This window comes from Miniopterus schreibersii (assembly GCF_964146895.1).
Source record: "Miniopterus schreibersii genome assembly, chromosome: 2".
In the NCBI taxonomy this organism is placed as follows: Eukaryota; Metazoa; Chordata; class Mammalia; order Chiroptera; family Miniopteridae; genus Miniopterus; species Miniopterus schreibersii.
Genome location: NC_138102.1, coordinates 140,408,905 through 140,431,378, shown reverse-complemented (window position 1 = coordinate 140,431,378; position 22,474 = coordinate 140,408,905). Strand labels below are relative to the sequence as shown.

Below are 22,474 nucleotides of genomic sequence, written 5' to 3'. Positions count from 1 at the left end.
AAGGGTGGGAGAGCTCATGGAGTGAGGAGTTGGTATAAAACAAACACTGTAACTTAGATTCAGGCTGTGGGTCTTTTCTTCTGAGAGACCCTCATGAGAGCCAAATGAAAGCCAAATGAGAGCCAAATGAAACTTTAATGAACCCCCTCCCCACTGAAGAGCAGAGATACGTAACTGTGGGTAGGGACAGCTTAAAGACCTCTGAGGTCCATTCCTGCCTTCCCAGAGGTTCATAGTGTCCGATGTAAGAACCCACACTGGTGGCTATGGGAGACCCAAAAACTCAGGGTGGGCCCTATGGGCTGCCTTTCTTCCCCTACCCTCCCATCCAGACACATTACATCCTATTTCCTTGGTTCCCCTAAGAAATCCAGTAGATAAGGAGCTCCTCCTCCTCACCCAATCCCTCTTCAAGTCAGTTGGTCCTTTCCCTCACCAACATCAAGGGAGCCACATCCTATGAGTTTCCATCACTTTATTTTGCAAAAATAGAAAACTCAGCAATATGCGATACAGCGGGGTGGAGGGGAGATGTAAACAGAGGGGAGGGGACAGCACCCTGACCCCCCAGAGAAAAAGGGGAGCCAGTGGGAATCTTATTTGGCAGCTAAATACAAACTGGGGATTGGAGGCAAAAGGGAAGGGTCACAGGGGCCCTGGGCTCCCCCTCCCAAGACCCCTAGAGGAAGGGGTCAATTCCAGGGTGTAAACAAAAGCTAATAAATAAATAGAGGCTTCCTCTGGGTCAGGGCAGGATCAGCTAAGCAGCACCCACCCCCCTCTCCCTGGGCCAAGCTGCTCTGGGGGACAGGGGGGAAAGGTACTAGGGGGAGAGGGGTCCCCTGGCCCCTCTGTAGTGTAGGAGGGTCCCTGCCCCATGACTGAGATGGGGGGCAGGGGGAGCCCAAGGCACATGACAGGGCTGGGGAGGGGCTTATAACAGAGGGCACAAGGTAAACTCTGGGCCCAAGCAAAGAGGTGCAGAATTAGCCTGCATCTGTTGCTTTCACCCTCTGGGCCCCCACAGAAATGCAGGGCCCAGCCTGCCCCACCTGACCTGGCATGAGGATGGGGCATAGAGGGTAGCATGCACCCAGCAGGTGCATTACGCAGCATTAGGCACCAAGGGCAGGGGCAAGAGGGTAGGCTCAGCCCTCCCCTTACACCCCTCTTTTGGTCTCTAGTGTTCCTGTTTGCTCCCAGAGGCCTAAGCACCTGGCAGAGGAAGGGACTATGGAATGGCAGGGTCTTCTTCCTGCCCTGGGGAGCCTGGGACCCTGGTATCTTAGGGCAGTGCTGAGATTTTAGAGTCCAAACCCAGGCTCACCCCTCTGCCCTCTCTCCTGGAGGGAGCAGGACAGGCTCCCAAGACTGGAAAGGGAGCCAGTTAGAGCAGGAAGGGGATGAACACAGAGGCACCCCTGGAAACTTTGGCAAAAACAAGGAGCTCATTGGAAGGGGTGGGGAGAGGGCAGAGCAGGTCCTCCCCCAGTCACTGGTGGTGTCTGGGAGATGGTCAGTCTGCTGCCTAGAGCCCCAACCCCCATGACAGGGGAAGTCAGGGATCCTGGTCAGGCTGAGGGCTACGACTGCCTTTGCTGTGGCCCCCCGGAACCTCATCCTCACTAGAGGCCTTGGGGTGGGGACCGGTCTGCGAGGAGTCGTCCTCAAACATTTCAGGGTTCTCCAGCATCTCTCGGATCAGGGGAGGCATTGGGCCTGGAATCTCCATCTTCAGGGTAATGGCCCTTTCTGCTCCTGCAATAGAGGGGCAAAGAGTTTCAGGGGGGCAAAGGCACGTGCCCCTTGAGGCCACCTCTTTAACCTATCTTAACTGTTCTATGACTCCCCTTTGGGGGCACCCAGCACAGGCCTGCCCACTTCTCTATCCCAGCTCACCCTCTCCCTAATTTAGGGTTCTTGGGAGACACTCCTCTGCCTGGAGCCTCTACCTGTCTTCTCTGCCAAGTTGTTGCCCATTCATTCCATTCTTTCAAGCTGTCTTCTCAAAGATCACACTGTGCCCAACTTCCAGCCCCATTCCCCAGGGACCCCATCCTCTAACATCCACAGCTCAGCAGCTGTTCCTACGCCTGTTATTAATAACGTATAATAATACTTATTATTTAGCAAACACTTACTATATGCCAGGCATTCTTCAAAACCAGCACTGTCCAACAGAACTTACAGCAATGATGGAATATCTGCTCCATCCAGTACAGTAGGTATAGCCACATGTAGTTACTAAACACTTGAAATGTGGCTACTGCCATTGCAGAAATGAATTTTTCATTCAGCACAATTTGAAGCCAACTGTGTGTTAATTTGTTTAGATTTCACAATAACTTAGAGGTAGGTATAAGTATAACCCGGCTTACAAACAGGAGAACAAGGCACACAAAGTAAAGGAATTTGCTCAAAGTCTCCCTACCAGCATGTGGCAGACCTAGATTCCACTGCAGGTTCCCTGGTTCTCACCCACTCTGTTCTTGTCTCTATCTGTCCACCTGACTGACCTGGAAGACCAGCACCGAGAGGGGAGGCTCATTCATGACTAACCCTTGGTGCTGATGCCCCGGAGGTCAGTGATCTTCATGAGCATCCTTGGGAACATGTAGGGCTGACTGGGCCGCCGCCTCCGGGCATATAGCCTCAGGGCTTCCAGCAGTGGCTCCTGCAACTTGTCCACTTTTTCAGGTTCCTCCAGGTCCATGCGGTCTATGAGGACAAGCACAGTGGAGAAAGGAAGAGGTGGGGAGGACAGCGACAAGTGGCTGATCCCAAATTGGCCTGCCTTCTGGGCCTCTAGGCCTCAAATTTTGTCCCATCAGCACTTTGCCTATTATCCCTGAGCCCCACCCAGACCATCTCCCCCACTCCAGGCTCTGTACCTTCACCTTTTCAGTAAGAGGCTTGCTCTGGTAAATCACTCCAGCCCAGACCCCTATCTCAGCACCAATATCTGGGGTCTCCCAAGGTCCCCCTGGTTCTGCCCTTTTGTCCTATGTTCCAGGCTCAGGGAGCCTGCACTGGATCTAAGAAGTCTATGAATGGGGCCAAGTACAACAATCCTAAGGGTAGAAACAAAGGTCTCCAGCCCCGTGAGAGATCAGTGTTGTATGATGTATGGTGGGAAAGGACCCCGAGAAAACACCAGGGGGCGCCCGCACACCTCCACAGATGAGGCAGATGGCACTGAGCAGCCCTGTCTCTGTGTCATCCATCTCCAATGGCAGGAGCTGCCCAGCAAAGGCAAAGACGAGGTCTGTGAGGGGTCCAAAGCCAGCATTGTGCATCTGAGTCCGGTTCAGGGTCAGCCCGTCAGAGAAGGTCATGGTGTCCTGCTCTGGGGTATACCTTGTACAGATCCGAAGCATCTAGAGGTAGGTGAAGGGAGAGTTAATGCTGTCTATGGAAAGGGGTTCATGTGGGGGTAGGGCAAAGAGGAAACGAGGTGCACATAGAAAGTGAGGAAGAGGTTAGGTCCAAAAGGGGGGCAACCTGAAGGACACCTGTGGGGGAAGGCAAAAAAGTGTGTAGGATCTGAAGCTTGGGGGAGGAAGAAGTCAGAAGGAGGGAGGGTGTCCAGAAGTCTAGGACTGGTCTTAGGGGCAGCAGTTAATACAAAAAGGGCTGAAGTTTAGAGGCGATCTAGAGAGCCTTGGCCGGTGTGGCTCAGTGGTTAGAGAGAGCCCACGCACCAAAGGGTCACAGGTTCAATTCCTGGTCAAGGGCAGTACCTGGGTTGCAGGTTTGAGCCCCACCCCAGGGTTCATGTGGGCGGCAACTAATCAATGTGCTTCTCTCACGTGATGTTTCCCCCCTCCCTCCCTCTCTCTCTCTTCCCCTCCCTCCTTCCCTTCCATTCTCTCTAAAAATCAATGGAAAAAATATCCTTGAGTGAGGATTAAAAATAGAGGAGTTCTGGGGAGTCCCAGATTGGAGGCGGGGAGGAGAAATAATAAAATCTTTGTGTGGGCCAACCCCTTGATCTCATGAGGGTCAGGCTGTGGGGGAAGACAGGCCATAGGGTTATTAACTTACCAGGATATCCAGGCAGGCAGCCTTGAGCAGAGTGATCTGGTCAGCAATGCTGAGCCCTGTAAAGCCTGGAAGGCGCTTGGCAAACTCCACAATCTTAATGATGCACTTGGTGGCCAGCTCACTGAACTTGTCCCACAGTCCCAGATCCAGCTGCACCCGGTGATCTGCACTGGAGTTCTACAGGGAGGGCAGGTGAGAATGCAAACTAAGCCCTGCCCTACAAGCTGTTTTCTTTCTCCCAATACCTCAAGCTCTCCCTCCCTCTGCATTCTGATGCCCTCCTTGTCCTCAGCACCAGACCATGGCCTCCAACACAACCCGTACCCATTCCCTAAAGTGAACAATCCCCTGCTCTCACTGAAGCCCTGCCCACTCCTCACCGTGGTGTATTTTCCCAGCTGACAGAGCGAGGGGAAGGTCTCCTGATGGGCTTTGCTGACCTTGGTGATGAGCTCTTCTAATTGAGGGCTCAGCTCATAGCTGTCAAGCGAGCCTTCTTCCTTCACCTCTTTCTTTTTCTTGTTCCGGTCATTCCGCACAGCTTGGGGTGGAGGAGCAAGGAGATAGTCAGGACCCTCAGAAGCTCCCTCTAGATATCCCCTCACCCTAATTTAATGTGCCCTATCCTTACCATGAACATCTACTCACCCTGGGACCCTAGTCAGTGCCTCAGTTTCCCTATCTCCTATATTAGTTCCCATTTCCAGGCGGGCTCTCCCTAGCCCCACCCAGGGCCTACAGTCCCTGCTCCCTCCCCAGGCCATTCAGCTCCATCCTGCCCTTCCTGTCACCCTGCAGGAGCTGAGGTGGTGGTGGGGGGGGGCAGGATATGCAGGCGGCAGGATATCCACTTATAGCCTTGGCAGCACAATGGCGCAGGGGAGGGGGGGCACCCCAGATCCACCTCAGGCTCAGTCCCGGGAGCAGGGAAGGGGACTGGCAAGCCCCCCCACTTCTCCATGGAACAGGAGAATGTGAGATGGGAACCCCCATTTACTCAAGGGTTAATTAAGCTCTGAGAGGGGAGAATGGGCAGGGCTTCCTGGGTGAATTACAGCTAATCAGATAGGACTGGCTAGGAAGGAGGCAACACCCCCTGGCAAGCTAGATCTCAGAAGTCAGGAAAGTGGAAAGAGGGTAGCAAACACAGGCTAGGTCAGGAGTGCTCCTGCCCAGGCCAGGGCTAGGGACCTACCTTCCTTGGACATGCCCACTTCAAAGCACTTTTGTAGCCGACAGTACTGGCAGCGATTCCGGGTCACCTTGTTGATGATACAGTTTTTGTCTCGGTGACACGTGTACACCATGTTCTTCTGGATGCTGCGTCGGAAGAAGCCCTGGAGTTGGTGGTGGGAAGAGTGTCAGTGAAGCAGGATGCTGGGAGCATCAGCTTCTCATAGGCCTTGCAGGTTGCCCCAGGCCTGACCCAATCTATTAACCACCTATGTGCAAAGCATCCCCCTCTTACCCAGAGCGATGCCCATTCACACACAGTGTCTCACCCCTCTGCTCTGGTCCCTGGTCTCTGATCTCACCAGGTAATTCCAGATGCCCAATGCATCTACCCCACCACCCCCACCACTTACACACCTTGCAGCCTTCACAGGAGCTGACCCCATAGTGGTAGCCAGAGGACTTGTCATTGCACACGAAGCATGGCTTGTAGACCCGAGGAGGTGGAGGGGGCGAGGGTGAGCTGGGCACCATCTCCTCAGAGCTAGTGCTCTGCGTCTCCACCGCTGGGGGGGAAGTAGTATGGTATGAGGGTTGGGAGAGAAGAACCCCTCAGATCTCCAGGTATCCTCATCATACACACATACCCATTCCCACTTCCCCTGCTCAGCAGTGACAACACCAGCACCATCACAGTGATTTAAAGTCCCAACAACTATGTATAGCCCCATAGTAAACACTTCCAGAAAATCCAAACAGCCATTATTACTGCACTTCCCACGGTCTGGCCATTTCCCCCCACAATAATGCCAGCCAGAGGCTTCCACGACACTGTTCAACTCTCCAAATTCCAGGCCAAGTCCATCACGGAAGTTAACTTCTCTGGGCCTCTGTTTCTCCAGCTATAAAGTGGGTAGGTGGAGGGGTTATGGCCCATGGCTCTGAACTCTTTAATCGCTTTGTCACACCAATTGATCCTTGTCAGGTAATCTACCTCTCACCATCCTCCTTCTCATGAGGCAATAGATCTGGGGGTGACAGGCAATTACAAGTCACCTGTAGCTGGCACCTGGCTAAATGACCTGCTGGGATACTCAGTAGGTGGAATAGGACTTCATTTCCTTTCAAGTAGTACAGGGTAGATAATCCTCCAGCTTTTCCTTCTCATACTGCCTGCCAAATAATCGCCAATATCCTTTTCCCCAGAAACCACTGAGACAGTGGAGCAAATGGGACACAGGTATCAGGAAAGTAGGTTAGAGGATATGTAACAACCTTATTTTACACCTGAAGAAACTAAGGCCAACAGAGGGAAGTGACCAGCCCAGTGCCACACTGCTGCCAGTTGACAGTGGAGCCAAAGCTCTCAGGACTTCTTACTAGCTCTGAGTGGCCTAGCTGAGAGTCACAGAAGTTGGGGAAGGAGAGACTGAGGTAGTTGCTCAGATTCTCAGGTCTAGAAGCTGTTGGGAATGTAGCAAAACGGAGAAGTCAGGTGACACTGGGTAAACAGGGCTGATGGGGGAGGGGAGCTATCTCTGGATCCTCTCTGAGCCTGTGTCTTCACTCCTAATCTTCCCCACAAATACCCAATTGCAGCTCAAAAGGGGTCTCGGCCCACGCCACACAGTGTGTGGGGAGAATATCCGCTGTTCAGCAGGCTGCTAAGTAAACCATTTTTGGGCGTGTGGTTGATGTTCAGAGACTGGAAAAATCTATAAATTATTCAACCTGTAGGATCTGCTGCCCAAAACTGGAGGGCCCAAGCAATGCCAGAAAACCCTAAGACCCTTCCTAAGGAATATCCCACACACCCACCTCATGAACACTCCTTCTTCTAACACGCTGCAGCCCACCTGGTCAGAAGTCCACCCCATGCCCCAGAAGGGCAAAAGGAATGCCCAGGATGCAGTTCTGGACTAGCTCCACCCACCCCACAGGAGGGAAGCCCTTCCGCCCCCCCCCCCCAACACACAGACACTCAATTAACATAAGAATCCTGCTAGAGGGACAGTCCCCAAGGAAAAAGGAGAGTGAGGAGGGGAGGAAAGAAGGGTGCTTGGAGTCTATTCAGCCTGGGGGCCGGGAGACTCCAGGAGGGGCTGGGGCTGAGAGATGTGGGATGGGCTGGAATGCCTTTCATGAACCTTCCAGGTGTCCTCTGAGGGCACCAGTGCTGCCACAGGCCACTGTATAGAGTGGTGCTGACTGCTGAAACTCTCCCAGCCCACAGAGCGCTGCCTCATTTCCTCTCTTGTGAAAGGACCTGGGTGTGGTCAGACTGGCATGGGGCAGTGCCAGCCAATTATAAGACTGGGGGCTACAGGGAGACAGGCCCAGGGGCAGCTTTTCCCATCTATGTGGCAGTGTGAACCCTTCTTGGCACCCCTCTAGCACATCCCTACCCCCTGAACCCTAAAGTACAGCCCAGTGGGTAAAGAGCACAGGAAAGTGAATTGGGTCAACTTGGCTCAGATCCGCTTCCAAGCCCGGGCCAAGCCCCCACCATCAGGATACAGCTCCTGGGCTAGGCTGGGGCCCCTGCTGGGGAGGAGGGGGTGGGCTCTGGGTTTTTCTCCTTTTAAAGCCCAAATTGCTGAAATTGAGGAAATTCCTGGCCAGGCTGAGCGGAGCTTCAAACAAACTCTTTATAACCGGCTGTAAACGCTCCCAGCTGCGAGGCCCAGGGCTGAGAATCCTGAACTCACAATCTGCCACATACCTCCTTGGAGACACACACACTCTCACACGTCAACAACACATGGGGCACTGAAGCAGGCATATCACCAATGGGTTCCTATACTACAACTGGGCCCTGGCACAGAACACACAGGTGGCATAAGGGCACACTGACTCCAGCCACCCTGTGGATGTGGACGCACAAGTCATAAAGTGGACACACAACACCCAGCACTCCACTTCACGTTTGCAAGCAAGAAGCTCTGCTACCAGACAAACACCCAGGACTGCCAACGCAGCACCAGGACACTGAAGCTGCCAAACATGCACAAGCAAACCACCAGGCCCTCCCCTCAAAGGACCTCTTTCCTTGCCTGGTTTAGATACCCGAAAGTCTAAAGGACCTTCTCTCTGAAAGTGTGTGGAGCAAGCATGAAACCCACCAAGATCCTAGAGGCCAAAATTATTGGTCCAAATTGAAATGCAAACACATGCTGCCAGCCAAGTGCAAGGGGCCTCCCTGGGCCTGAAAAAAAAGGGGGTTCCTGCCCAACCCCCACAAAAACCCTTCCTGGGAGGTTTTCTCCATCTCAACACCCTCCCAACATATTCCAAATCCACATCCCATTGGGCAACGAGAAGAAGCTTACGAATTCTCAAGGATTTGGTGCAAAGCAATAGTTCTATGCTTTCTCCACCCTTTAATTGCCACACTTTTAATTCTTGCCCCTCCCCACCCCAGAGTACGGTCTCCTGTTTTGCCACCTCCCTCTTCCAGTCTCCCGGTTGTTAAATCTGAGCAGCTCTGCCCTGGAACCAAAAGACAAAAAAAAAAAAAAAAAAAAAAAAAGAACTCGTAAACAGCGCTGCGGAGTGCCAAGGAGCGAGGCGCGTTGGCGGGGGCTTGGTGACCCCGCGGGCGCACTCCCCCAGCGCCCGCCGCCCGCCCCTTCCCAGCGTGCCCCAAACCCCTCTTCCCCTAGCGTCCGCACCCGGCTATGAGCGGTCCCAACCCCGGGTAAATTTGGGGGGAGGGGGTTCCAGGCTTCCCTCCCGGCTCCTCCCCACACCCCACCCCCGCCAGGCACTTGGGCCCAAGCTTCAAAGCCGCCTCTCATCTGGACTTCATTTTTACTGCCTCTCAGTCCCTAGCTTTTTATTACCGCTTTGGAAGGGGGTTCCAGGGCCCCAGGCCTGGCATCTCCCATTTCACAGAGAAGGAAAATGGGTATTTGGGGACCCAATAGTCATACTCTCCCCCTCCCACCCCGTCCGTTGCCACCTCCAGGCAACTAACCCCCAGTATAGGCTGCTTTAAACTTTTCGCTTCCTACTGAAGTTGTGTGTGTTGGAGCCAAAGGAAAAAGTCATTTCTCTGCATACAACCCTATACATATTTCCAAACATTTCTTTTTTAAATGGGGGAGGGGAGCGCCAGAGCCCAGTCTTCGCCCGGTTGTGTGCACCACCCCTTCCACCCTGCACCGAGAACACACAGGATGCACACTCGAACACAGCACTTTCCAAAGCCGCCCCCGCAGCCACGCAAGGGCACACGCCCTCCCGGCCTCACGCCACAAACATCCCCACACAGGGCCATGCGGACCTGCCAACGTTGTCGGAGGGCGACACTATGTGGAGAGACTCTTTGACCCACACCCACACCCACACCGCCTAGGCAAGGAGCTGCACACTTTGGGGATTCACACACACTGCAAATAATATTTTTTTACACTCCCAACTTCCACATAGACTTTACGAACGCTACCTAGGGTCCTGAGTGCCATATCCCTCCAGAGCCAGGGACCTTCGGGCACAAACTACCTACGCACCTCGGTCTCTCCCTATCCCCAGGCACTCTGGAGCGGCATCAATCACAGGTCCTACCTAAACATCCACCATAAAAAATCACACACACTCAAAACACTACTGCACACACCCAAAGGAGTCGCTGAGGCCCCCACGTTTAAAGGGCCAGTACCTCTCTTTCCTACTCACCCGCCCCTCACATAGTCGGAGTCTCCGCTTGCACCCAGTTCCAACTTTTACACATGGAAAGAGTGACCCGCTGCCTCTCGTGCACCCCACACCCCACACCCAGGCTCAGGTACCTACATTGCAGGCTGGCGGGTTGCGACCAGGCAAAAGACTCAAGTCCGGCGAAGCAGGAGCTGCCGGTGGCTCTGCGCAGCAAGCCGGCCCCGGGCCCGACAGCCCCGTACAGCCGTCGCGGACCCGGGGCAAACGTTTCCATGCAGTCGTACATCGCGACCCGGCTTGGAGCGAAGCTGGGTGCTAGGAACACCAAAGACCCGCAGCCGATTCCCCCTCCTCCCCCAGAGGCGCCCAGCTCCTGGAGGGGGGGAGGGGGAGGGCTAGCATAGGGCGCCGGGCTGCATGGGGGGTATGGGGTGGGCGGGGAAGAGGGGGATCCCCAGCAGGGGAAAGGGACTGGGCGGGGCGCTAAGCCCGGGCTGCCGCTTCAGCAGCGGTCCGGCTCACTCTGAGCGTCCGGGCCGCTAGCACTGGGGAGACCTTTTGTAAAAGCGAAGCCTAGAGGGGTGGGGGGTGGGGCTTGGAGAGAGAAGGGGGCCGGGCACCAAGAAGAGCCGAGCTGGGAGTGGAGCACACACACATACACATATACACACTCGCACCGCGGCGCGCTAGCTTGCCTAGACATACATCCGTGCATGCACTTATCTTGGCAGGCACCACGATTTGCAAATATGCAATAGTGCACAGTCATATCTGGACGCACATAAGATCATAGTTGCACACACGTTTGTGCAAGCACACCTGGCTTGCAATAATGCTTGCAAGCATTCTCCACACAGGGAGGCTTTGCAAGCCTTTGCATTTAGGCGCGTGCCCTGGTTGGGGTGGAGGAAGGAATGGAGGAACCAAGCATACGCATTTCCTTTCTAGTTTTCCCCCTCCCCCAACACTCTCTTTTTCACACAAGTCAATACAGGCAGGGGTGTGAAGGATGACTGGGAAGCCGGGAACACTGAGGTTCCCGGCGCCCGGCAGTTCTCCAGAGCCGGGGGACCTGCACTACCTCCACCCCCTGGTTCCCAGGCCTGACTCCTCCCTCTCCTTCGCTCGCGGGCGCGCGCGCGCTGTAGGGCCCAATAGTACATTCCTGCGGCTCAGCCTGCGCGGCCTCCTCCTAGCTTCCCGTCCTCCCCGCCCCCGGTCCAAGGGCCGGAGCGCGCTCCCGCCGTGAACTCTCCGGGAACCCCCCTCAGGGCGGGTGGCCGAGCGCGCTCACCTCCTCCTGACCCGGCCCCGCCCCACCCCGCCCAGGCAGTCGCCAGCGCCTCAGCGGAGTCCCCCGCCCCCTCCAACGCAGCCTGGAGTCTACCCCTCCTAGCCTGGGCTGTCCTCCCTCTGCCGCGTCCCAGGCCGCCTCCCTCCTAGTCCCCGAAGCCCCATGCCGCGACGGACACTCCTTAAGCGCCTCCACTGCCTCTCTCATTGCCCCGTCCTCGACCCTAACTTCACTTTTGGAACACAAAACTACCATTCTGCAGCGCCAGCTGCGCCTCAGACAGAGCTGCCCTCCCGAGTACCAACCCCCCTCCCTCAGAGTTTCTAGTATACCAACTGCCCCAAAGTGCCAACCACCACTCTTGGCAAAAACTGCGAGTCTGGTCATTAACTGTTCTCATAGCCACTAAATATCCCCGCCATCGGCGAGAACCATCCACTCTCCCCTAGTGCCACACTTAGTGCCCTTCAGATCTCTAAGGGCCGCCTCCCCGTTGCCTCGGTTGCCCCTGCCGGGCTTGAGCGCCCTCGCCCGGTGGAGAGGAGGGTGAGGGGGCGGGGACTTGGCCACGTCAAGAGTTTGCCCTCGCTGGGCCGGGCCGAACGGGAACACTGGTCGCGGGACAGCGCCAGCCGCGGCGACTCCCGGAAACCGCCCCCTCCGCGCGGCCCGCCCGGCCGGCCGGCGGGCCTGCCCAGCAGGCTCTGTCAGCGCCGCTCACACGGGGAGCGCCGGGGAAGCGGGAGCGGCGCCCGGCCCGACCCCTTCCCCGCCTGGCGGCTGTGGCTGGGCCAGGGTGGGGCGCACTTTTCTAAGAATTTGTTGTGCTGGGTGGGGGGCGCACTGGGGTGCTGCCGGAGCGGCGCTCCAGTTTGTAAGAATAAAGAGCAAGAAGGGGTGTCAGAGTAGGCAAGAGAAGGCAAGCGCCGAGGAGGGGCCCGAGCGGCTGCCTTGGACTGAGGGGTGGGAGCAGGGCCAGGAAGGAGGGCCTGGCTGGCGGGTGGGGGGCCGCGGGGTGACAGGGCTCACTGAGGGGCTTGAAGCAGGGATGAAGACGCATGCGGTGCTCTTTCCAACCCAACGTGAGCTCCCTGCTCTTGCCCCCAACCCCAAATACCCCATTTCTACTCCAGCTATCCCCACACCGAAAACAAAAAAACGGAGTGATAGATTTCTGAATCAGAATCAGGCCAGTGGCAAAAAACAAAAACAAAACAAAACAAAAACAATTAAGTGCAAAATGAGGAGTACCTCAAAAACAAGGGGAAAAGAGCCCTGATTAGTCAACTCCAGGCTGTCAGTCCCCACCCACCCACCCTTCCCCCTCCGAAATCTGAAAGGTCCCAATTAAGTCAGGCCTGCCTGGTTGGTAATTAGAACCAGAAGTGGCCAGGCCACAGGGAGGGGGTGGGGGGTGAGAGTGGGGCACAGGAGGAGTGGGGGGAGGGCTCCAGGAAGTCATGAGTCCTGAATAGCCCCCCTTTCTCTTTACCAGATGCACCCCACTCCTCATCACCCCATCCTTGTGTGCTTCCCAGGCATTGCAGGGAGAGGGAGCCTGATAAGGGACCAGGCATTAGGGTGTCAGACCCACCCTTCCCATCAACCCCAACCCCCCATTCTAGATAGTCTTAGTACGGCCTTGTAGAGAAGGTAAGAGAATGGGGGAATCTAGTGCCCCTCTTTTCCCCAAAGTCTCCCCAGCCCTTATTGCAGCAATTAGACCCATTAGCCTTCTAGCATTTCATGGGAAACAGATGTTCTCCACCAGCCTGGTGGGAGTATAAGGGGGGGCTGCTGCCTGACTCACCCCCTTCCCTATGATCCCCACCACCACAGTGTCGCACCCCTCCCAGCTAGAGCCCCACAAAGGCATGGCCCCAGAGGCAAAGGGAAGGGCACCCCTCCCCCACTAACCAGGCCATTAGCACTGGGACTCTTGCATGGTAACCCCTCAGAGCCTCTACTACCCTGGCAAGCATGAGTTTGGCCAACAAGGGACTGTGGAGGGAGGGACAGCTAACTCCTTATGCACCCCTCTTTTCCCCCCTCCTGCCACCTTCTGGATGGGGCTGGAAGATAACAGCTTCTAAATTCCTCATACTAAAATCTCCTTTTCTTCCAAAACCTTTCCTCAAAAAAACTGAAGAGGGGGCATCTCAAAGCAAAGAAGTCCCAGCCCTAAGGGTAAGTCCTAACTTACAAGTCCCACCTAAAGGGCAGTAGGAGGGGTCTTTGGAGGAGGGGGCTGCAGAAGAGTTGGGAGAATAGAGGTGTGAATGAGGGACGAGGCCCAAAGCAGGGATGTGAGGAGCGCTGGCAGGATGGGGGCTGGGACTGGGTAGGGGGCCAGGAGAGGGGGGTGCAGCCTAGGCCCCAGCGGCGGCGGCTTGCCCAGCTCCCCCCGCCAGAGAGGTTTCCTGTTGCAATCAAAGCCCCGTTTGTGTCAGCCCGGAGCTGGAGCCCGAGCCTGAGCAGGAGAGACCAGGAGGGGAGGGGAAGGAGGTAGTCGGCTGGGTTTTTTTCCTGGAGGAGGCCTCCCTGCCTCCTGCTTGCCACCCTTACCCGCCTGCTTGTTCTCCTTGCCTCTCCCAGTGTCTGGGTTCTCTCTGTGTCTGTACCTTTTGGCCTGTGTAGTTCTCTCTCATATTGCTTAGGTCTCTGAGTATCTCTTTTTCAGTTTACTTTAAGTAGAACTCTATTACTTCCTGTGCCAACCTGCCCTCAGTTTCTCCATGTGACTTAATGTGGTATAGACTAGGCTCCTTGCCCCAGGGACACTGTCACCAAATTCAGAGGACAAACAGGGCTAGATCTTCAGAACCACAAGTATCACCTCAAGAGGAGGAAGAGAGCAAGGTTTCCCTTCCCTCCTATCACACTCTGTTCCCTGCAGTCTTGAAAAATCAAACATACAACACACCAGTGGGGACACAGACATCAGGGTTTCATGCACATTTGTGAGCAAGCACACCCCCCTCTGCTTTCCCATGCACACAGGCCTATGCTTGCCTTGGCAGCAAATGCTCCCCTTCCCTCTCCCCTCCTGCACCACAGGGTTCTAAGATGCTTGCCTCACCCACTCAGGCCTCTGGAGAACCCCAAGATGTGGAACAAGACTTCCCTTATCAACAAGATGTCTCTAAGGTGTTAGGGACCCAGCATAGGATTCAGGAGCCAGCCCCAGGGAGAAGCTCCCAACTCCTTCATGGACCACCTTCCCTCCCATAGACTAAGAAACAGAGAGTGAAGAGAAAGACACAGACTTAAGGTGAGCGTAACTTTGGCATCAGACTTTGGCCTCCAATCTCTCTCCATTAGATGGCCCCAGCCAAAAAGGGACAACAGGTCAGAGAAATGACAGACCACACTCTTTCACCCTTCAGCTGATCTCCCTCTGTGGGAGATCTCCCAGATTCCAGGATCCCTTCCCCTCCCCTCTACCACCCCCTCATTTACCCTAGGTGCTGCATGCCCCACTCCCATGCAAGCTGTCTGAACCCAAGCCCTCACCTCCTCCCCACCCCACCACTGCCTCTCTGCCCAGGCCTGTCCCCTGCTGCCAGCCGCACCCTCCCCAGCTACTCGCCCTGGTTCTGGCTCCTCCCTTGGATTTTTCCTTTCAGTCCCCCTCCTCAGGGCAACCTTTGGGGATAGAGCCCAGTCTGACCCCTTCCCCTACCTTGACCTCACTTTGAACCTTCACCTTGATCTCAATGTGTCCAGGTCACAGGGGCACAAGGAGAACTCCACTGGGGACTGGCTATGACTCTCAGCATTCTCCCCACTACCAATCTGTTTCTCCTCTCCCTTCTTGCTCCTGCTTATTTAGTTGCCTCTCCCAGAACCTGGGAAAATCAAGTCCCAAGGGATTGAACTGTATGGTTCTCTATAAGAAGTACATTCATGTGGGAAGGGTGGTTCCTTCCTACCTCCCCAGGCCCTGGGACAGATTCATGGGCTGTAAATGAGGTAGGGGAAGCCCAACTGAGGTTTCCAAAAAGGGGAGCTTTGTGCTCTCTTGTTCACCTGCACACCACCCAAATAACCCCTGTTGGACTACAGACTTGCCACTGGCAGGCCTCACCAAACACCAGACACACCGTCAGCAGCCCTATTAAATCCCGCCTCACTCCTCACACTGACTCTTTGTTGCACACACTGGAATTCTGTATCCGAGCAGAGTCTGAGGGACATGGTGTGCACACAACTGCATATGGTCTTCACACACACACAGACACACACACGCCTTCTCCAGATGAGCACACTCTTTCCAGTAGTGCTGCCAACCCTGTCTAGTCACCCCTTTACACATACACACAACCCTCCAATTGCCCCCTCCTGAAGGCACAGCCCCTTCTCTCCCACTTCTCTCTCTCTTCCCAAGCTTGTGGAGCTATAAAGGATGTGTATTTATCTTTCTGTCTTTTCCTCTTGTCTCTGTTTCTCTCTCTGGAACTGCACCTCTCTCTATCTCTCCTTCCATCACCTCCTCTTATTTCCAGGTAAGGCCTTCCCTACACCAACACACAGGCTGACCCTTTAACCCACAAAGTTCAGCATCCTAGCCCTGCAGCTCATGGGCACCCACTCCTACAGTGACCTGGTCAGGAAAAACAACTACCAAGTGGGAGGAGAGGGGATCCAGAGGAAAAAGGAGAGGCCTAAGGCTTGCCAGCTGTCAGCACTCAAAGGCTTAACCCAAAGAGGGCAAGCCTGAGGGACAAGTAGGGATCTGCACAGCATGTGGGCACTAAGCCAGACCTAGAGGGAGGGGAGGAGTCCAGAACCCACATGGCTAGAAGAGAGGATGCTTCTGGAACACCCCCTCACGTCCCTGGATTACTTCTGGTGAAGAAGCACCTTCTTGGTGACTATTTCCACACTTTCCAAACCAACAGGAGAGTTTCCTGACCCCACACATCTTTGCGCATCTGGCACTAGATTCCATTCCTCTTTTTGCAGCCTTCCGTAATTCAGAACAATTTCACCTCTTGATCAGAGTCAGCTGACTGGCCTCCCAGACTCCTCTACTTCCCAGCCCAGTTCCCCAGATCTCTCACTACATGCTGGTAGCAGCCTCAGACTTCAGGAGATCCCCCCTTAGCTATGTGTTCAAAGATGTTCTCCCCTGCTAGTTGACTCATTCAGTTGGTAATGTTAGACCCCCCAAAATTTAGGCATGCTACTTTCCCATCCTATTCCATTTGCTCCATATCCAAACCCCCTCCTAACCACCCCTGTCGGCTATTCCATTAGATCAAGCCCCCATCCCTACCAGCCTTAGGATGCCAATTTTCTATATCACCCACCCTCCAAAGTCCTCCTATTTCCATTTTCCCTCATCCCCAGTATCCATGAGACTCACACAGAGAGGCCATCTCCTTGGGGAGGTCAGGCTGACCCAGGCCCCGGAAGCTAGGGCTCAGCATCTCGAAAGGTGGAGACCCCCTGAGTGCCCCTGGGAAGGCAAAGGGGAAACCAGCCCCAGGGTAGCCAGATCCAGGCCCCAGGGCACCAGCAGCAAAGAGTCGCTCCTTATTGGTGGCCATGGCAGCTGCAGTGTGGGAGGCTGAATCCCCTGGGGTCTGTAATGGGCGGGGGAGGTCTTCAGCCACAGCCCCCGCCCATGCCCACTGCCTAAATGGCCTGGGAGGCTCCGTGCCGCCCTTCCTGGCCTGCCCACTGGGTCTCCAAGAGTCCTAGGGAGAAAGAGAAGAAAAGGAGGGATGAGAGAATGATTACTCTGACAGTCCAAGCTCATGTTCCTTTCTCAGTAGAAGTCTCTTCCCTCTGTGCTGCTATGGTTTGTACTACCCTGGCTCAGGGCCCACGAAGGAGGCTCATAAAACTCCCCAGGGAAGGATAAACTGAGTTTCCAAAGTGAATGAAAGTCTTAGGACTCCTGGCAGAGAAGAATCCTAAGCTGAGAAGTGACCATTAAGCACCACAACTGGGCTAGACACTTAATTTAACCCTCACATAAACCCTGTGAAGTAGAAATTATGATTCCCATTTCACAGATGAGAAAACTGAGGTTAAATGACTGGGTTAAGGTCATATGGCTGTAAGTGTTACAGCCAAGACTCAAACTCTCACCCATTCTGGAGAAAGCAAACATCTCTATTGTAATTTTGGGACCCTATATCTCTCTGGAGAGTATAGTGCAATGGTTAGGAACACAGACTCTGGAGCCAGACAACCAACCTGAAATTGATCCCCATGGCTTGCTAACTGAGCTGCAGAACCTTGGGTGTGTTACTTTGATCTCTCTATGCCTCAGTTTCCTCATTTGTCAGTTGGGAATAATAATAGGGCCCACTTCATAAGGTTGTGAGGGTTAAACAATATAACATATGTAAAGTGTTTAGCATAATACAGGGCACATACTAAATGCTATATGTGTCTCATGTTATTTCTCTTTGTATCTTCTCTTCCTCCATACCTCTCTTTTAATTAACATTTCCTTCTCTAGCTTCCTCAATACTCCTTCTTCCAGTTTCCCCACCCGATTCCTTCTCTGTCTCCAGTTATCCTTCACTCTCTAACCATCCTTCAAATCCACAGATGTTGATGGGAGCCCCACTGTGGGCCAGGTATGATGCCAGAGAGCTCCTCTCCTTGTTCTCAGCTTATTTGGCTTCTCCATCTCCTTTTCTCTCTCTTCTCTGAGCCCTCTGCTTCAAGAAAGCCTTCTCTGCATCCTCCCCTCCTCAAATGTAGCCTGCCCCCCCCCTGAGATTTTTAACATGAGACCGTGGGGAGGAAAAGAAGGGAAAGAGGAAATGGGAATTCTAAGGCTAAGCAGATAGTTCCTCTCCTGATGCTCTGACAAGGGAAAGACTGGCTTTCCCAGAAGCCCCCAAACCACCCACCTCTCTAGGGAGATAGGGGCTGGGGAAGAAAAGCCTGGGGTCCTCCTCTACCAGCCAGAACCACAATGGACTGAGGTGGGAAGGGGTGGAGAAGGGCCAAGAACCACATGGAAACCACAGGGCAGGCGGGCCCAGAGGTAGGTGATAAGTATTTCTGCATCTCTTTCATTCTAGGGGCCTTCCTTCCTTCCTTCCTTCCTTCCTTCCTTCCTTCCTTCCCTCCCTCCCTCCCTCCCTCCCTCCCTCCCTCCCTCCCTCCCTCCCTCCCTCCTTTCTTCCTTTCTTTCTTTCTTTCTTTCTTTCTTTCTTTCTTTCTTTCTTTCTTTCTTTCTTTCTTTCTTTCTTTCTTTCTTTCTTTCTTTCTTTCTCTTGTTTCCCTTCCCTTCCCTTCCCTCCCTCCCTCCCTCCCTCCCTCCCTCCTTCCCTCCTCCCTTCCTTCCTTCCTTCCTTCCTTCCTTCCTTCCTTCCTTCCTTCCTTCCTTCCCTCTTTTCTTTTCTTTTCTTTTCTTTTCTTTTCTTTTCTTTTCTTTTCTTTTCTTTTCTTTCCTTTTCTTTTCTTTTCATTCTATTTCTCATCTCCCTTGGCCTTCAAGCTCCTGAAGGTAAATTGTCATGGAGGTTACAGGAACTCAGACCCCAACATCACCACCCTTCACTCAGTCCCAAAGCAAGGTACAGCCCCTGCCCCTCACTAGGCACCGCCCATATCCCCAGCAGCCTCAGTCTCTTCATCCAGTGTCTCCCCAGGCTCTAAAAGTCTGAGCTTCGAGCCCCCAGGGTCCCTCTCCTCTTCCTTCCCCTATTCCCAGAATTCTTCATCCCTGGTTAAGCCTAGGTAGAGCCAGGAGTCCTGGGCCCCTGAGGCCCCTGGGCCATAGCTCAACAGGCTGGGCCACATTCCAGGTGGATTAACCTCTCTAATGCCAAGGGTGAGAAGCTACTAGAGCTCCCCCCACCCCATCTTCTTCACTCAGACTGACTTAGACTGGGGACACGGACACGCTCTGTGCTCCAGGCCTCACTGTCCACTTCTCACCTATAGGTGGTAAACAGAGACCTAAGGGTGGGGCAGGAGGACTGTGGGGGGGGGGGGGGAGAGGGGGTTGGGTGGGTGAAGGGGCGGGTGTCCCAGAGAGGGATGCCTGTAACTCCTGGTCCGTCCTGAGGAATAAAGCTATAAGGAGTAAAGAGCAGCCTAGCTCTACCTGACCTTCCCTCTATTTTGTCTCAGAGAAGGGACTTGAGGGTTGACTGAAGACAAGGAGGGGACAGAGATTCATCCCATTTCTGAGTCTTGGTTTCTCTGCCATGAATGGGAAGGGAAGGGGAGAGTCTTAAGTCTGGGGTGGAGGAAGGGGCCAAGGAATGGAAGACAGTGGTACAGTGAGTAAAAGGAAATCCTAAACTTGGGACCCAGATGCCTTGGTTCTTTGGGGGACCTGTGGAAGGGAGAGAACACTTCTCTCCTCCCAAAATGCCATCTCAGACAGAGGTGGGGCTGACTAGGGGAAAGGGGCCTATACAAAGCTGCTTCTCTTAGAGCTGAGGTGGAGTTGAGGGGAGGGCATGGATGAAGGGGGCTGCCGGATGGAGGGGGGGGGAGCGTCTCCCTGCTGCCCTACCCGCTCCAGAGCCTGGAACAAAGCTGCTCTTGTCGGCTGCTCTCCACCCGCTGCCCCCCTCCCCTCTGTATAAACACGACCACCTTTTTCCATGACCCCATCCCCAGCCTGGGCGGAGAACCCAGGCATCCTCTGCTCCAGCCTGGGCCCCCAGCCTGCTCCCCAGGAGGCAGCAGTGGGCTGGGTTTCCCTGGCTTTGTGCCACCTTTGGGGGAGTCCAGACCCTTGAGTCTCCACCTCTCATCCCCAGGTGCCCTCCCTTCACCCCACTGGCCCCAGGGAGGGGCAGTGCCCAGGAGGCAGGCAGGCAGGCAATGCCAGTGGAATGTGTGTGGGCAACGGAGGGCACGGACAGGGTGGGGCAGAGGGGGGAACTGGAGGTGCCAGTTAGGTGGCTTTCTGAGCCAGGGGTGGGGGTGTGCCGGGTGGGGGTGTGTGCCCTATGCTGCCTACCAGGCTATAAGCCACAGTGTTTGTGTGTGTATGTGTGTGTGTGTGTGTCTAATTGGGATACTCAAGCTCCAAGCACACTATCCCTTGCCCCCTCCCCTGTCCTCTCTCTTCTTGCCTTAAGGATATGGGACACTGACTGTGGTCCTCAACTCCAACTCAGCATCTGAGGAGTGACAGTAAAGGCAGGAGCCTCAGACTTGAGGACTGGGATTGCAACTGCCTGGACATGGGTCCTGGAGGGGCACAGTCATCTCAGTTTCTTGCCCTACAGACCCCTCCTCAGGCTCCCCTGTTCCCCCCACACACACACAACCATGCACATTCTTACCCTCTGGCCACCTGCAGAGATTCCCTCTTACATACTGGGTCAGGTTGAGGGGATTGGGCTGTAACTGCTAAAGACAGAGAAGCAGCGTCAATGGAGCTCCCACTAGGACTCCTGGGTCCCTGCCCCAGTCTTCCTGTTCTTCCTTTGTTCTGTTTCGGTTCCCCTCAAGAATACACCCAAGAAACCCCTCACCTTAGCTGGAGGAAACCAAGACTCACACCCCTGGCTGGGGGTATAAGAAAGGGAGTCCTGAGTTTTGGCTCAAGGAAGCTTCACAGACTCCTATCCCATCCACTTGTAGTCTCTCCAAACTCCTAGCCCCACGGTGCCAGGATCACTCTGGTGGGGACCCTTTCCTTACCCTGCTCATGTCCAAGCTGTGCCATTCCACTGGGGAAGAAGCAACTTACACCAGCTTGGACTGAAAATCCACCCCTCAGACTCCCTAGGGGAAGCCTTAGGGAGGGCGGGCAGTGGTCTTTCCCCACAGTGAACACTGTCTTCCCTCACACTCCAAACACAAAAGTAGGCTAGAAACCCTGGGCTGAAGACTTCCCCAAATGTTCTCCCCGCTACTCACCGAGATGAAGGGGCGATAAAGCCCAGCCCAGCCCCAGCTTCTCTCAAATCTTCCCCATTCCCTTCCCACATCAGGGCTGACCACAAAGTCGGGGCAGGAAGCCCCCCTCAAGCCCTTCTGACAGCCTGACCAGCCCTGGAAGGGACAGAGCCCGCATCGCTCCTCGGCGCCCCCGCCCCCAGCCCAACTCAGTGGAGCAACCAGGCGCCCTCGGCAGGCGAGCCTGTTCCCCGGACTGACTCACCTGGAAGGGAAGGGAGGAGGAAGGGAGGCCGCGGAGCCCCGAGGTCCGGGCGTTGGGCGGTCTCGGGGTTGGAGCGTCGCAGTGTCAGAGGCTCACGGTAACGGGGGGCTCTTGGGGGGGGCACCGGCTCTAGGCTGGGACTGTCCCGGGGCCTCTAGGAGCCCGCCCGCCCACGTGACCGCCCCAAAATATCCGACACATTTTCTCCCAAACCGCACACTGACTCTGCAGGCGGGGACACGGAAAATATTTTCTTTCTTTTTCTCCCTCCCCACCCCCCCACCTCCCTCCCAGCCCGGCTCCCTCCTCCCCCTCCCGCCCTCGCTCCTCCCTCCCCTGCCGCCTGCCCCTGCCCAGCTCCCTCCTCGGTGCCCTGGGGCTGGGGGGCGGAGGGGGGTAGGAGGGGGCTGGGCGAGGCGGACCCAGACGCCTGGGTCTCTGCCCCTCCCATTTGCTGGGCTTCCTTGGCTCCATCCCCGGGAGGCCCGGCAAGGTTGGCATAAGAGGTCAGTGTCCTGGGCTCATGATGCCACCCTTTCTCTCTGGCACTTTCCCCCTTCCTGCCATCTGGGGGGACTGGTTGAGTTCTCGGGCCAGGCTGTGATTCAGTGATTGAGCCTCTGGTACCTCCCCAGGGTAAGCAATGGGAGCTGTATCTCCACTCTCCCAGGGGTGGAGTGATGGGGCAGGAGAATGCCAGAGCAGATGTCACAGTCTTTGCCCTTTGCTTAGCCTTCTCCTGCACGTCAAAGTAGTCGCTACTTCCCCTTGCCTCCCCCAGATGGTCCTTTGGATACAGGAGCAAACTGATTTAACTGGGGGGGGGGCAGTGCTGATTCCCAGGCTCAAAGATCTCCTCCTTCTCATCCAGCCGTCAGTAAACTCGGGCAGTTAGGGCGCCTGGGTCCCTGGCTGCGAATCCCCACCTTTAGGCTTGGATCCGGAGTGGGAGAGACTGGGGAGGAGGGCAGGAGGAACTGTGCTGAGAGTGGGAGGAGCCTTGGGCTGGGTGTGAGGGAGAAAGCCCAAGCGAGGGTGTATGTCTGCCTTAACCAGCGCCTGCCTGCCTGCCTGCCTGCCTGCCTGCCTGCCTGCCTGCCTGCCTGCCTGCCTGCCTGCCTGGTAGATGTGCCACGAATGTGGTTGACTCGTGTGTGTGTGTGTGTGTGTGTGTGTGTGTGTGTGTGTGCGTGCTTACCCAG

The 22,474-nt window shown here is 55.2% G+C and overlaps 1 protein-coding gene across 5 annotated transcripts; it reads right to left on the bottom strand.

Annotated features, from left to right (window-relative positions):
• Nucleotides 1-460: 460 nt before the first annotated feature.
• Nucleotides 461-21,499, bottom strand: RARG (retinoic acid receptor gamma). 5 transcript variants are annotated; one of them, XM_081127536.1, is made up of 10 exons: nucleotides 21,273-21,499; nucleotides 20,449-20,515; nucleotides 16,539-16,872; nucleotides 5,635-5,783; nucleotides 5,240-5,381; nucleotides 4,425-4,585; nucleotides 4,045-4,221; nucleotides 3,173-3,377; nucleotides 2,560-2,718; nucleotides 461-1,758 (listed from the first exon to the last, which is right to left on the bottom strand). In XM_081127536.1, exons 3-10 carry the CDS (start codon nucleotides 16,720-16,722, stop codon nucleotides 1,559-1,561), a joined length of 1,377 nt encoding a protein of 458 aa, XP_080983662.1. In that variant the 5' UTR covers nucleotides 16,723-16,872; nucleotides 20,449-20,515; nucleotides 21,273-21,499; the 3' UTR covers nucleotides 461-1,558. The 5 variants fall into 5 exon arrangements, with proteins under 5 accessions (XP_080983662.1, XP_080983663.1, XP_080983664.1 ...); XM_081127537.1 differs by having other exon boundaries at nucleotides 20,449-20,512; XM_081127538.1 differs by lacking the exon at nucleotides 20,449-20,515.
• Between the last annotated feature and the right edge of the window lie 975 nt (nucleotides 21,500-22,474).

Bases quoted from the DNA above. Each gene is read 5' to 3' on its own strand.
- RARG (XM_081127536.1), bottom strand. From the start codon at position 16,722: ATGGCCACCAATAAGGAGCGACTCTTTGCTGCTGGTGCCCTGGGGCCT. The intron at 3,378-4,044 runs GTAAGTTAATAA...ACCTACCTCTAG, and splicing joins CTGCCTGCCTGGATATCCTG to ATGCTTCGGATCTGTACAAG. The intron at 1,759-2,559 runs GTTAGTCATGAA...CCTCTATTGCAG, and splicing joins CCGGGGCATCAGCACCAAGG to GAGCAGAAAGGGCCATTACC.